This window comes from Perca flavescens, chromosome 3 (assembly GCF_004354835.1).
Source record: "Perca flavescens isolate YP-PL-M2 chromosome 3, PFLA_1.0, whole genome shotgun sequence".
Lineage (NCBI taxonomy): Eukaryota > Metazoa > Chordata > Actinopteri > Perciformes > Percidae > Perca > Perca flavescens.
In genome coordinates, this window is record NC_041333.1 from 35,202,099 (window position 1) to 35,217,098 (window position 15,000).

The 15,000-nt window shown below is 42.5% G+C and overlaps 1 protein-coding gene across 1 annotated transcript in view; it reads right to left on the bottom strand.

The window, feature by feature from the left end:
* Positions 1–15,000, bottom strand: part of pak1 (p21 protein (Cdc42/Rac)-activated kinase 1) — a 111,392-nt gene that overhangs the window by 42,803 nt on the left and 53,589 nt on the right. Inside the window, 1 exon segment of the mRNA XM_028573532.1 lies at positions 848–1,067. Coding sequence (XP_028429333.1) covers positions 848–1,040 — 193 coding nt within the window. The 5' untranslated portion in view covers positions 1,041–1,067.

Here is a 15,000-nt window from a genome sequence, read left to right on the forward strand (position 1 = left end):
TGACGTTTTTTTACGATGTTTTTGTCACTTTCTGACGTTTTTGTCACTTTTTCAGACAATTTTGATGCTTTTTTCTATGCTTTAGGGACTTTGTTTTAACGATTTGAACGATTTGCTCAATGTTTTGCCACTTTTATGGAAGTTTTTGACGATGTTTTTGTCACTTTTTTAGACAATTTGATGCTTTTTTTTGGGCCTTTTTCCAACTTTTTGGGACTTTATGAGACCCAAAATGTAAGTGAGAAGACTCCAATATATGAGACATGGAATAATACAGTCAAAATATTTGACTTTTTCTCTTAAATAAACACATGTCAATAATCTCTCCGTGTCTGGCCCTCGATGGGATTCTCATTTTCCAGTGTGGCCCTCTGGGAAACTGAGTTTGACACCCCTGCCGTAAACCGTTTAAATCTGAGCATGCGCGACTCACACCTGCGCTCAACTCACATCGGGCAGTGACATCACATCGTACAACATTTTTTCGCAGACGACAACCTAAAAGTTGAGTGCCAGATGTAGGAAAAGAAACTGGAAAATCACAAATCTACAAAGAGTTTAGCAAATCACCGGACAACTGTAAGAAACAGCTTAGCCTCGATAAGATTCTGATTTACAGGCTTTTAAAATTATATGTACACTATAGTTTTTTATGTATATTTGTTGTGATTCTCCTCAAATGTCTCTTGCTTTGTCCACAACTCACAGATATTCAGTTTAGTGTCACAGAGGAGAGAAGACACTAGAACAATATTCACATTTAACAAGCTGGAATCTGAGAATTGGTTAATGCCCGACGATGTGTCCACGATGAGGAATTACTGGATGACGTCTCTCGGGTACTCACTCTTATCGCCTCCTCCCGTCAGGATGAATCGGATCGAGCGATCTTTCTTCTTCTTGTCCTCCGGGTTGGGCGGGAGGGGCTTGGAGCCGTGGTTGAGGGGGGCGGGGTCCTTGTTGCAGGAGCCAATCATGGTGCTGGTGTTCCTCATGGGCGGAGCTGGGGGCTTGTCCTCGACTTCCCCATTATCAGACATCTTCAGCTAGGCTGCAGCTGGCCACTCCTGCTCAGAACACCAATCAGAGAGAAGGCAGGGTCAGGGGGTGGGTTCAACCAATCAGAGAGGAGGCAGGGTCAGGGGGCGGGTCCAACCAATCAGAGAGGAGGCAGGGTCAGGGGGTGGGTTCAACCAATCAGAGAGAAGGCAGGGTCAGGGGGCAGGTTCAACCAATCAGAGAGGAGGCAGGGTCACGGGGTGGGTTCAACCAATCAGAGAGGAGGCAGGGTCAGGGGGTGGGTTCAACCAATCAGAGAGGAGGCAGGGTCAGGGGGCGGGTCCAACCAATCACAGGCAAGCATTCAGAAGTTTACTTTTGTCACAAACAGTTAAAAATAACAACATTTTAAAACACCAAAAAGACAAAATCTTTTTTAATTTAACTTATTTTTTAAAGTAAGTGTTGTAGTATAACTAGCAGGAGACAAGTTATAACTGAGATAAGTTTGGAGACATTACCTTATTTAATCATTAAATTAATACATATTTTTATTGTATATCTTTTCCCTCGTCTTACTGCTGGTAGCAGCAGAGAGCAGAAGCCAGCAGGCAAGTGTTATTTAAATAAACTTCTGGTGTACTTACAAACTTTCCAATCCATCGTTTTATGAGTACATAACCTATTTGTATTAGTGTAGAAGTTTGGTATCATCTCGGGCGTTATTAGTGGGGTAACCTACGAGATACAAACGTGGGTCCATTAGCCCCTGCGCTAATAAGCTATAATAATAAGCTGATAACGCTACTCTACGCTAACTCGCCCATTGTTCGACCCAGGTGAAAAAAGCTTCTGAGGGGGTGTTTGGCTGAGGTCATGGTGCAAAGGACCCTAGGGTGACATTACTCCGAACCATCACTTTAAGGTCTATATTATACTGTATACTGTATAGGCCAATATCTGAAAAATAAACAAAAAACTGAACTCTGGTCTGTCCTCCGTGTAATGAACCAGCTTTTCTTTACGGAGTTGCTTTTCGAGACGAACGTTCAGGAAATCACAACCAGGCTGTAAACCATCAGTAAAGCCTCAGAGCAGCTGAGCTCTCATCATGTTGCCTAGCTGCTAGCGTAGCACGTCCTCATACTCTGCTTCTGACTGGCTAGTAGTCCTTACCTAGGTACTGTCAGGGCCCTCATACTCTGCTTCTGACTGGCTAGTAGTCCTTACCTAGGTACTGTCAGGGCCCTCATACTCTGCTTCTGACTGGCTAGTAGTCCTTACCTAGGTACTGTCAGGGCACACCCTCATACTCTGCTTCTGACTGGCTAGTAGTCCTTACCTAGGTACTGTCAGGGCCCTCATACTCTGCTTCTGACTGGCTAGTAGTCCTTATCTAGGTACTGTCAGGGCACACCCTCATACTCTGCTTCTGACTGGCTAGTAGTCCTTACCTAGGTACTGTCAGGGCCCTCATACTCTGCTTCTGACTGGCTAGTAGTCCTAACCTAGGTACTGTCAGGGCACGCCCTCATACTCTGCTTCTGACTGGCTAGTAGTCCTTACCTAGGTACTGTCAGGGCACGCCCTCATACTCTGCTTCTGACTGGCTAGTAGTCCTTACCTAGGTACTGTCAGGGCCCTCATACTCTGCTTCTGACTGGCTAGTAGTCCTTACCTAGGTACTGTCAGGGCCCTCATACTCTGCTTCTGACTGGCTAGTAGTCCTTACCTAGGTACTGTCAGGGCACGCCCTCATACTCTGCTTCTGACTGGCTAGTAGTCCTTACCTAGGTACTGTCAGGGCCCTCATACTCTGCTTCTGACTGGCTAGTAGTCCTTACCTAGGTACTGTCAGGGCACGCCCTCATACTCTGCTTCTGACTGGCTAGTAGTCCTTACCTAGGTACTGTCAGGGCACGCCCTCATACTCTGCTTCTGACTGGCTAGTAGTCCTTACCTAGGTACTGTCAGGGCACGCCCTCATACTCTGCTTCTGACTGGCTAGTAGTCCTTACCTAGGTACTGTCAGGGGCCCCTCATACTCTGCTTCTGACTGGCTAGTAGTCCTTACCTAGGTACTGTCAGGGCACGCCCTCATACTCTGCTTCTGACTGGCTAGTAGTCCTTACCTAGGTACTGTCAGGGCACGCCCTCATACTCTGCTTCTGACTGGCTAGTAGTCCTTACCTAGCTACTGTCAGGACACACCCTCATACTCTGCTTCTGACTGGCTAGTAGTCCTTACCTAGGTACTGTCAGGGCCCTCATACTCTGCTTCTGACTGGCTAGTAGTCCTTACCTAGGTACTGTCAGGGCACGCCCTCATACTCTGCTTCTGACTGGCTAGTAGTCCTTACCTAGGTACTGTCAGGGCACGCCCTCATACTCTGCTTCTGACTGGCTAGTAGTCCTTACCTAGGTACTGTCAGGGCACGCCCTCATACTCTGCTTCTGACTGGCTAGTAGTCCTTACCTAGGTACTGTCAGGGCACGCCCTCATACTCTGCTTCTGACTGGCTAGTAGTCCTTACCTAGGTACTGTCAGGGCCCTCATACTCTGCTTCTGACTGGCTAGTAGTCCTTACCTAGGTACTGTCAGGGCACGCCCTCATACTCTGCTTCTGACTGGCTAGTAGTCCTTACCTAGCTACTGTCAGGACACACCCTCATACTCTGCTTCTGACTGGCTAGTAGTCTTACCTAGGTACTGTCAGGGCCCTCATACTCTGCTTCTGACTGGCTAGTAGTCCTTACCTAGGTACTGTCAGGGCCCTCATACTCTGCTTCTGACTGGCTAGTAGTCCTTACCTAGGTACTGTCAGGGGACTCCCTCATACTCTGCTTCTGACTGGCTAGTAGTCCTTACCTAGCTACTGTCAGAGGACTCCCTCATACTCTGCTTCTGACTGGCTAGTAGTCCTTACCTAGGTACTGTCAGGGCCCTCATACTCTGCTTCTGACTGGCTAGTAGTCCTTACCTAGGTACTGCGCATGTGCGACTGCCAACAAAGATGGAACAGAAGTGAGATGTGAGATCACTCTGTAGGTAAAACAGAGAGCTCAACACACAGGGTGAAAAGAGGAGCTGCAGCAATGTGCAAATGTACAAATACAAGATGTTTCATGAAAATTAAACCATGTAAACCTATTCCGATATAACCTATAAATACAATTATGAACCTGAAAATGCAGAATACGAGACCTTTAAATATTGGCACAAAATTGCGGTGAATTCAAATGGAACAAAAACAATGTTGACTTTACTGTATATTTAGTTTGCAGTGAATATATTAAAGATATAATATGTAGTGAGTATCGCTTACTGTAAACAGTGTTCACAGAGAGGAAGAGAGAGAAAATGAAGAGAAGGAGCACAGAGGAATAAAATGCTATTTTCTGACTGATAGTAAACCATTCAGAAAACAATATGCAACAAAAATAAATGTTTTTTTTTATCAGAAACTGAACATCCAAGCTAAAAAAAGAAGGAAAATGCAGTTACTATTTGCTCCCTGAGTGGTTGTTTGATCTACTAACACAATGCAGACTAAACCACAGTGTGTGTGTGTGTGTGTGTGTGTCTGTGTGTGTGTGTGTGTGTGTGTGTCTACTGACTCAAGCCTAAATGCTGTGAGAAGGAAACTTTCTGCCCTTGTCAAGAGATGACACACACACACACACACACACACACACACACACACACACACACACACACACACACACACACACACACACACACACACACACACACACACACACACACAGCTGAGAGGCTAAGAAGGACATTTTAATGACTGGTTTCGCCACAACACCCTCACATTAAACACACACACAATCCCACAGCAAGCTAACCTGCTCTGCTGAAATGTCCCACAAGGAAGGAGGACTCTATTTGGGACGCACACACACACACACACACACACACACACACACACACACACACACACACACACACACACACACACACACACACACACACACACACACACACACACACACTGGGTGTTGATTATTAATCTATGATCTATTGATCCCCATAAACGTCTCAGTCTCAGTTCCCTGCAGCTGTTTCCAGCAGCAGGTATGCTGAAGTCTACTTGGTGTTGTAATGTGTTGTGTGTCCACTTTACTTTATATATCAAAGATTCTCTATAACTATAATAAAGAAAGCGCATTACACGCTGCGCCCGTGGTATGAAGTATATACAAGATATAAGACAATTCATACAAACATAATGTTGCCTATGTTAGCATGCATAGCATACTTTTGTGTTCTTGTATCGTTAAATGTGTCTAAACTCTGTTTTGTAGTGATTTTTACATTCATTTGAGTTCATTTTATTTCATGTATGGGATGTATTTATTGTATGTATTTTAATAGTACAAATTTTATATTAATATTCTGTACCTTCTGTTTTAATTTTAAAAGCCTAAACAGGGACAGGGGTTGCAAATTAGTCATGGCTATAAACCTGTATGCGTGGCATCTACTTTGTATTCTTTATGAAGCAATGATCTATGCATTTGTCCCTGTCAAATAAACATTAAATTAAATGAATGAATGAAAACGGTTCCCACTTCCTGTCTCCTAAAGGGGCGTGGCCTCATTTGAAAGTGTAGCCTACGTTGTGTGGATGGATGAAAAGTTATATTTTCATAGTTTTTAGCTTCAACATTAGATATTTACACAGCTTAAAGCCATCTTCCTAAGACAGAAACACTCGCAGATCAGTCTGGCATCTTGAGGTAGAGAAAATTTGGAGCCGTTCGCCAAACGACCGACCAATCATCGTTGGTTTTGAGGCGGGTTTAGGTGGTGATAGACAGATGGTTTATCCAATCAGCTAACCAGTATTGTCAGACAGCGGTAGCCCTAATTCTGTTAGCTGCTTGCTAAAGCTTTTTCCTCTTGGATCCTTCTTTTGGAATATGGTCCGGGTACCTGAAATGGTGTCTTTTATTCCTAAATTCTCGTTACACAAACGGCAAATCTCCTTTACTGACATGTTGCTAGCTTGCTGAGCTAACGAGCTATGCTTTGCCTGCAGCAGCAGGGGTAGCCTGGCTTGTGGTTGTATTTTTATACTCTTCGTTGATCTGATTGGTTGATTTGGCCGGTCTATCACCAACATATAGGTGGTGTCACCACCTATATGTTGGTGACACCACCTATAGGTGGTGATAGACAGATGGTTCATCCAATCAGCTAACCAGGATTTTCGCCCCCTTCACAAAAGTTCTCCAACGGAAAGTTCCCAGATGGAGAATCTGGCGGAGTCAGGTTAGATCGGGCTGGGGTTACACAGTCTACAACTTTCCATGAAGTTCCATCGAAATACACACACACACACACACACACACACACACACACACACACACACACACACACACACACACACACACACACACACAGAAATGGAGGAAATTAGGAAAATCAGATGGGAACAACTCTCTCGTCAGGGTTTTTTTGATAATGAGGGAAGAAAACATCGACATTAAATATAAGAGTAAAGGCATGCGCTGATAATGGTGTTCTAGTTAAAAGCGTACTGAGATGAGACGCATTGCACAATGAAATCGGTCATTTTAGAAACCATTTGCAAAGTAAGATGAGTCCTAAAATACAATAAAGAAAAAAATGTTTAAGTAAACTAGAGAACTACTAGACTAGAGAAAAAGTGAGCAAAGTAATAAGAAACACCTGTTTGTTAGAGCTGGGCGTTATACGGCAAAAATCAAATATCACGATATTTTTGACAAAATACCTCAATGTCGATATTGTGGCGATATTGTAGTGTGTAGCGTTGACTATTGGTGCTTTCACATAATATTAACACAACGAGTTTTGATAAATAATCACCAATAATGTGGCTACAATGACTAAAGTGGCTAAAGGCACATAACAGAACAGCTATTACAGTCTGGTAAGTTCAGAAAATGACATCCCTTTACTGTGATGCAGCCTTTAAAGCCAGGAAAAGACAACACTTATGTCATATCACGATATCCAAAATTAAAGACAATACATAGCCTCATATATCGATGTCGATATAATATCGATATATTGCCCAGCTCTACTGTTTGTGCTTGAATACACTTTAAAAAAGGAGATTTAATAGAAGTGTGAAAAAGTGTGAAAGAAAAAATTGCAAGTTCACCTCACACAGATTTAGCCTCAGAAAATTATTTAAAACACATTGTTTTCACTTCAAACACCTAAAACTGGTGACTTCCATCTCTTACCTTAGCAGACAAACGTGTTTACAGCTTCAAGTCGATTCAAGAAGAAACGACAACAACAGAAATACAAAAAGAAAAGGAAAATGTTCGATCCACTGAGAGCTGAAGCAAAGGAGAGGGACTGAGAGAGTGTGACGCTGGGTCTGCCTGTTTGACCAACCTCGCCTCGCACAGACGGTGATGTCACGGCGTGATGTCATGGCTTGATGTCACAAGGTGAGTCGCATGAGGAAGTGGGATATATGGGCGACACTCAAACACACACACACACCGATTTAAACTCTGTAAGGGCAATAGGAACTCTAAAAGCTACACACACACACACACACACAAATGTAAAGAAGGGGTGTGTGTGTGTGTGTGTTTACAGCCGTCACACACACAAACAATCACTGTTTAAAGGGAAGTGATGACCTCTCTGTTGGTCTAAAGCACACACACTCACACGTTTATCTTTACACACACACACACACACACACACACACACACACACGCACACACAGTGGAGACGAGACAGCAGAGGTCTCATATTTCAGACACTGCTGTCAGTTTCGGCAGAGGTCTGTTATCAAACAAACCCACACACTGTCACACTGCTACATCTCTCACACACACACACACACACACACACACACACACACACACACACACACACACACAGTCATCTTCTAAAAATGATCACAACATAAGGTGAGTTTCACCAGACGGAGGGTTTTCCCAAACACTCAGAGAGACTACTGGCCTTTCTCTCCGAGACTCCCTCTGTGTGTGTGTGTGTGTGTGTGTGTGTGTGTGTGTGTGTGTGTGTGTGTGTGTGTGTGTTTGTGTCCTTGAGCTAGGCTGCCATACAAGGTGCCACCTGCCCATCATCAGATACACATTCACACACATGTCCTCCGATGGTGGAGCAATTTGGGGTTCAGAGTCTTGCCCAATGACCCTTCGACATGGGACTGCAGGACCAGGGAATCGAACCACCAACCTTTCCGATTTGTAGCCACAGTTGACGTTTGAGAATGTCACGTTGGGCTTTGGGGGGGGGGGGAAACACTGATCGACATTTTTCACCAAATATCTGACATTTTATAGACCAAACTAGTTCTCGATTAACTGAGAGGACAATCGACTGTGAAAATAATCGTGAGTTGCAGACCTGCTCGTAATCTCCGTCTCTCGCTATTTTACTTGCAAAAAGCAACAAAGCTGCATCAAATAGAGCTAACACCATAAAAAAAAGCATCTGACACACACACACAAACACACACAGACAGATAGAAAGTGTATATCTATGTACAGAGACTTACATTATGCACACACACCAAGAAAATGACCATTAAATGTCAGCACTTCCTGGAAATGCCATGTCAGCTATTGCAGCAATTACTGGAAGAAGACTTCAGACACACACACACACACACACTCTGTCTCTTCATTCTCACCATCACAGTGTGATATAGGGCTGCCACTAACAATTGTTTTCTTTTTCAATTAATCTGTTGATTACTTTCTGGATTAATGGATTAGTTGCTTGGTCTATAAAATGTCAGAAAATGGTCCCAAAGTACCAAGACGTCGTCCTCAAATGTCTTGTATTTGTACCCAAACTCAAAGATATTCAGTTTCCTGTCACAGAGGAGAGAAGACACTAGAACAATATTCACATTTAACACGCTGAAATCAGAGAAGTTTTACTTTTTTTTCACAAAGAAATCAAAATAGCTGACCGATGAGCAGCTTTAGTTTGACTAGTTGAGTTTTTACGATGCATCCTGTAGGCAACGTGTTTCCCGTTTCTCTTTCTCTACGTGGTAGTTAGGGCGGCCACCTCTTAGCCGATTAGTCGACTAATCTGTAGTTTTGGTCTCAGTCGACTAAGATTTCTTTAGTCGATTAGTCATTTTTTATGCTTATTCATGCTTAATTACTTATTTCCAAGAAACTTCTGAGCACATTTATGGTAAACACAAGATTTAAAGTGGTGCTTTTGCAGGATTAATTGTGGAGAAACTCAGTTTTACAGATTGGTTAATTAACTACATTTATATTGTGCTTTTCTAGTCTTAACCACCTCTCAAAGCTCACAGCTCTGTCAATTAAATCAACTAATCGATTAGTCGGATAAATCCTATAAGTGTTATTCGACTAAGAATATCTTTAGTCGAGGACAGCCCTAGTGGTATGTATGCTGTTGCTCTGCGGTTGAATCACACGAGTTTAAACTCTTCATACAGTGGGGGAAATAAGTATTTGACCCCTTGCTGATTTTGCAGGTTTGCCCACTTACAAAGAATGCAAAAATCTACAATTTTAATCATATGTACATTCTAACAGTGAAAGACAGAATCCCAAAGAAAATTCCAGAAAATCACATCATATGAATTTATTAAAATTGATAACCATCTGATGAGGAAAAACAAGTATTTGACCCCCTGGACAAACAGCAAGTATTCTGGCTCCTACAAGCCAGTTAGTCTTTCTTTAAGACACAGCCCCAATCCGAACCAATTATCTACATCAAATACACCTGCCTCACCTCGTTACCTGTATAAAAGACACCTGTCAACACCCAAACAACCAGCATCCAACATCACCACCATGGGCAAGACCAAAGAGCTTTCTACGGACATCAGGGACAAGATTGTTGATCTGCACAAGGCTGGGATGGGCTACAAGAGAATCGGAAAGCAACTTGAGAGAAAAGATCAACTGTCGGTGCAGTTATCAGGAAATGGAAGAAGCACCACACCACCGCCAACCTCCTCGGTCTGGGCCTCCACACAAGATCTTGCCTCGTGGGGTGTCCCTGATCATGCGAACGGTGAGGAATCATCCCAAAACCACAAGGGGGGAACTGATGAATCAACTGAAGGCAGCTGGGACCACAGTTACAAAAAAAACGGTTGGTAACACACTACGCCGTCATGGATTGAAATCCTGCAGCGCACGCAAGGTCCCCCTGCTCAAGAAGAAACATGTACAGGCCCGCATGAAGTTCGCCATTCACCACCTGGACGACTCAGAAGAGGCCTGGAAGAAGGTGATGTGGTCAGATGAGACCAAAATAGAACTTTTTGGCCTCAACTCAACTCGTTGTGTTTGGAGGGCAAAGAACACCGAGTACAACCCAAAGAACACCATCCCCACCGTCAAGCATGGTGGTGGCAACATCGTGCTTTGGGGGTGCTTTTCAGCCAGGGGACGGGACAACTCCATCGTATTGAGGGGAGGATGGACGGGGCCATGTATCGTGGAATTCTGGACCGACATCTCCTTCCCTCAGTGAGAGAGCTGAAGATGGGTCGAGGATGGGTGTTTCAGCACGACAACGACCCTAAGCACACCGCCAAAGCAACAAAAGAGTGGCTGAAGAAGAAGCACATCAAGGTTCTGGAGTGGCCTAGCCAGTCTCCAGACCTGAATCCGATTGAAAATCTTTGGAGGGAGCTTAAAATTTGAGTTGCCAGGCGACAACCTCGGAACCTGAATGATTTGGAGGCTGTCTGCAGGGAGGAGTGGGCCAACATCCCTGCCGAAATGTGCACAAACCTTGTCACCAACTATAAAAACCGTTTGACATCTGTGCTGGCCAATAATGGCTTTTCTACAAAATATTAACTTGCTGTTTGTCCAGGGGGTCAAATACTTGTTTTTCCTCATCAGATGGTTATCAATTTTAATAAATTCATATGATGTGATTTTCTGGAATTTTCTTTGGGATTCTGTCTTCCACTGTTAGAATGTACATATGATTAAAATTGTAGATTTTTGCATTCTTTGTAAGTGGGCAAACCTGCAAAATCAGCAAGGGGTCAAATACTTATTTCCCCCACTTGTATGTGTAAAGCAAATTATAAAATGCTACGATCATAATGTTGGCAACATACACACACACACACATACACACACACACAAACACACACCGTGTTAAACATTTAGCTGAGCTTGCAGACCCAGCAGGGGGGGGATCCGCCCATGTCGTAGCCCAGGAGAGCTCAGCGTCTCTGGGCAAGGCGAGGCCACAGAGCCCCTGCCTGCTCCTGGAGCTCCTGCTATTACAACACACTCAACACTGTGGGACACTCAGTGTGTGTGTGTTTGTGTGTTTGTGTGTGAGAGACTGCAGGAGATAAATAAGAGACATAAACAGAAAGAGACAGAGAGGTTACCGCGACGTGCCGGGCCAAAAAAAACCAACGAAAGAACAATAGAGGAAGAAAGACGAGGAGTCAACTGAATCTGCTCTCTTCTGAGCTCCGAAACCTCCAAAAACAGCAGCGAGAAGTAAAGAGATGAAGAGCAGCGATGAAGACAAAGAGAGAGAGAGAGAGAGAGAGAGAGAGAGAGAGAGAGAGAGGGGGTTGTACGTGATGAGGAGAGGTCTGTCAGCAGTCGACTCCCAACATCGTGTCGTCACGGTAACGAGACGAACCCCAAGGCCCAGACTTCAAATGTATATTTTAACATATTTAACAGACACACATCATGTATATATGGACACACACACACAAAAACACACACACACACACACACACACACACACGCATACACACACACGCACACACACATACACACACACACACACACACACACACACACACCCTCGGGAGAGTCCCTGGTTTACACATCACACATCCAGACTGCTCTTCTGTATTCAAGACATTTTTGATCATTCAGTCTGTGTTAAACTGAATTTTCTCGTTAGTCTACTCAGTTTATGTATTTACTTTTTTTATCTTAACCCTAGTTTGTGTACGTTTTCCAGAATAACAACAACAACAACCTTCGAGCTAGCGAGCTACACGCTGAAAATGTCAAGTTTTGAAGGAAATTCGGATCATGCAACAAGGCAGGCCTGCTTGGTTCTCTAGTGAATGACTTTAAAAGGTCCCATGACATTGTCCTCTTTGGATGCTTTTATATAGACCTTAGTGGTCCCTAATACTGTATCTGAAGTCTCTTTTATATAGACCTTAGTGGTCCCCTAATACTGTATCTGAAGTCTCTTTTATATAGACCTTAGTGGTCCCCTAATACTGTATCTGAAGTCTCTTTTATATAGACCTTAGTGGTCCCCTAATACTGTATCTGAAGTCTCTTTTATATAGACCTTAGTGGTCCCCTAATACTGTATCTGAAGTATCTTTTATATAGACCTTAGTGGTCCCCTAATACTGTATCTGAAGTCTCTTTTATATAGACCTTAGTGGTCCCTAATACTGTATCTGAAGTCTCTTTTATATAGACCTTAGTGGTCCCCTAATACTGTATCTGAAGTCTCTTTTATATAGACCTTAGTGGTCCCCTAATACTGTATGTGAAGTCTCTTTTATATAGACCTTAGTGGTCCCCTAATACTGTATGTGAAGTCTCTTTTATATAGACCTTAATGGTCCCCTAATACTGTATGTGAAGTCTCTTTTATATAGACCTTAATGGTCCCCTAATACTGTATGTGAAGTCTCTTTTATATAGACCTTAGTGGTCCCCTAATACTGTATGTGAAGTCTCTTTTATATAGACCTTAATGGTCCCCTAATACTGTATCTGAAGTCTCTTTTATATAGACCTTAGTGGTCCCCTAATACTGTATCTGAAGTCTCTTGAAGTCTCTTTTATATAGACCTTAGTGGTCCCCTAATACTGTATCTGAAGTCTCTTTTATATAGACCTTAATGGTCCCCTAATACTGTATGTGAAGTCTCTTTTATATAGACCTTAGTGGTCCCCTAATACTGTATGTGAAGTCTCTTTTATATAGACCTTAATGGTCCCCTAATACTGTATGTGAAGTCTCTTTTATATAGACCTTAATGGTCCCCTAATACTGTATGTGAAGTCTCTTTTATATAGACCTTAGTGGTCCCCTAATACTGTATCTGAAGTCTCTTTTATATAGACCTTAGTGGTCCCCTAATACTGTATCTGAAGTCTCTTGAAGTCTCTTTTATATAGACCTTAGTGGTCCCCTAATACTGTATCTGAAGTCTCTTTTATATAGACCTTAGTGGTCCCCTAATACTGTATCTGAAGTCTCTTTTATATAGACCTTAGTGGTCCCCTAATACTGTATCTGAAGTCTCTTTTATATAGACCTTAGTGGTCCCCTAATACTGTATGTGAAGTCTCTTTTATATAGACCTTAGTGGTCCCCTAATACTGTATGTGAAGTCTCTTTTATATAGACCTTAGTGGTCCCCTAATACTGTATGTGAAGTCTCTTTTATATAGACCTTAGTGGTCCCCTAATACTGTATGTGAAGTCTCTTTTATATAGACCTTAGTGGTCCCCTAATACTGTATGTGAAGTCTCTTTTATATAGACCTTAATGGTCCCCTAATACTGTATGTGAAGTCTCTTTTATATAGACCTTAGTGGTCCCCTAATACTGTATGTGAAGTCTCTTTTATATAGACCTTAGTGGTCCCTAATACTGTATGTGAAGTCTCTTTTATATAGACCTTAGTGGTCCCCTAATACTGTATCTGAAGTCTCTTTTATATAGACCTTAGTGGTCCCCTAATACTGTATCTGAAGTCTCTTTTATATAGACCTTAGTGGTCCCCTAATACTGTATGTGAAGTCTCTTTTATATAGACCTTAGTGGTCCCCTAATACTGTATGTGAAGTCTCTTTTATATAGACCTTAATGGTCCCCTAATACTGTATGTGAAGTCTCTTTTATATAGACCTTAGTGGTCCCCTAATACTGTATCTGAAGTCTCTTTTATATAGACCTTAGTGGTCCCCTAATACTGTATCTGAAGTCTCTTTTATATAGACCTTAGTGGTCCCCTAATACTGTATCTGAAGTCTCTTTTATATAGACCTTAGTGGTCCCCTAATACTGTATCTGAAGTCTCTTTTATATAAACCTTAGTGGTCCCCTAATACTGTATCTGAAGTCTCTTTTATATAGACCTTAGTGGTCCCCTAATACTGTATCTGAAGTCTCTTTTATATAAACCTTAGTGGTCCCCTAATACTGTATCTGAAGTCTCTTTTATATAGACCTTAGTGGTCCCCTAATACTGTATCTGAAGTCTCTTTTATATAGACCTTAGTGGTCCCTAATACTGTATCTGAAGTCTCTTTTATATAGACCTTAGTGGTCCCCTAATACTGTATCTGAAGTCTCTTTTATATAGACCTTAGTGGTCCCCTAATACTGTATCTGAAGTCTCTTTTATATAGACCTTAGTGGTCCCCTAATACTGTATCTGAAGTCTCTTTTATATAGACCTTAGTGGTCCCCTAATACTGTATCTGAAGTCTCTTTTATATAGGCCTTAGTGGTCCCCTAATACTGTATCTGAAGTCTCTTTTATATAGACCTTAGTGGTCCCCTAATACTGTATCTGAAGTCTCTTTTATATAGACCTTAGTGGTCCTCTAATACTGTATCTGAGGTCTCTTTTATATAGACCTTAGTGGTCCCCTAATACTGTATCTGAAGTCTCTTTTATATAGACCTTAGTGGTCCCCTAATACTGTATCTGAAGTCTCTTTTATATAGACCTTAGTGGTCCCCTGATACTGTATCTGAAGTCTCTTTTATATAGACCTTAGTGGTCCCCTAATACTGTATCTGAAGTCTCTTTTATATAGGCCTTAGTGGTCCCCTAATACTGTATCTGAAGTCTCTTTTATATAGACCTTAATGGTCCCCTAATACTGTATCTGAAGTCTCTTTTACCCAGGGCTCGGTTTACACCTGGTAAGAGCAGATTACATCTAAACATGTATCAGTTAGTTTAAAT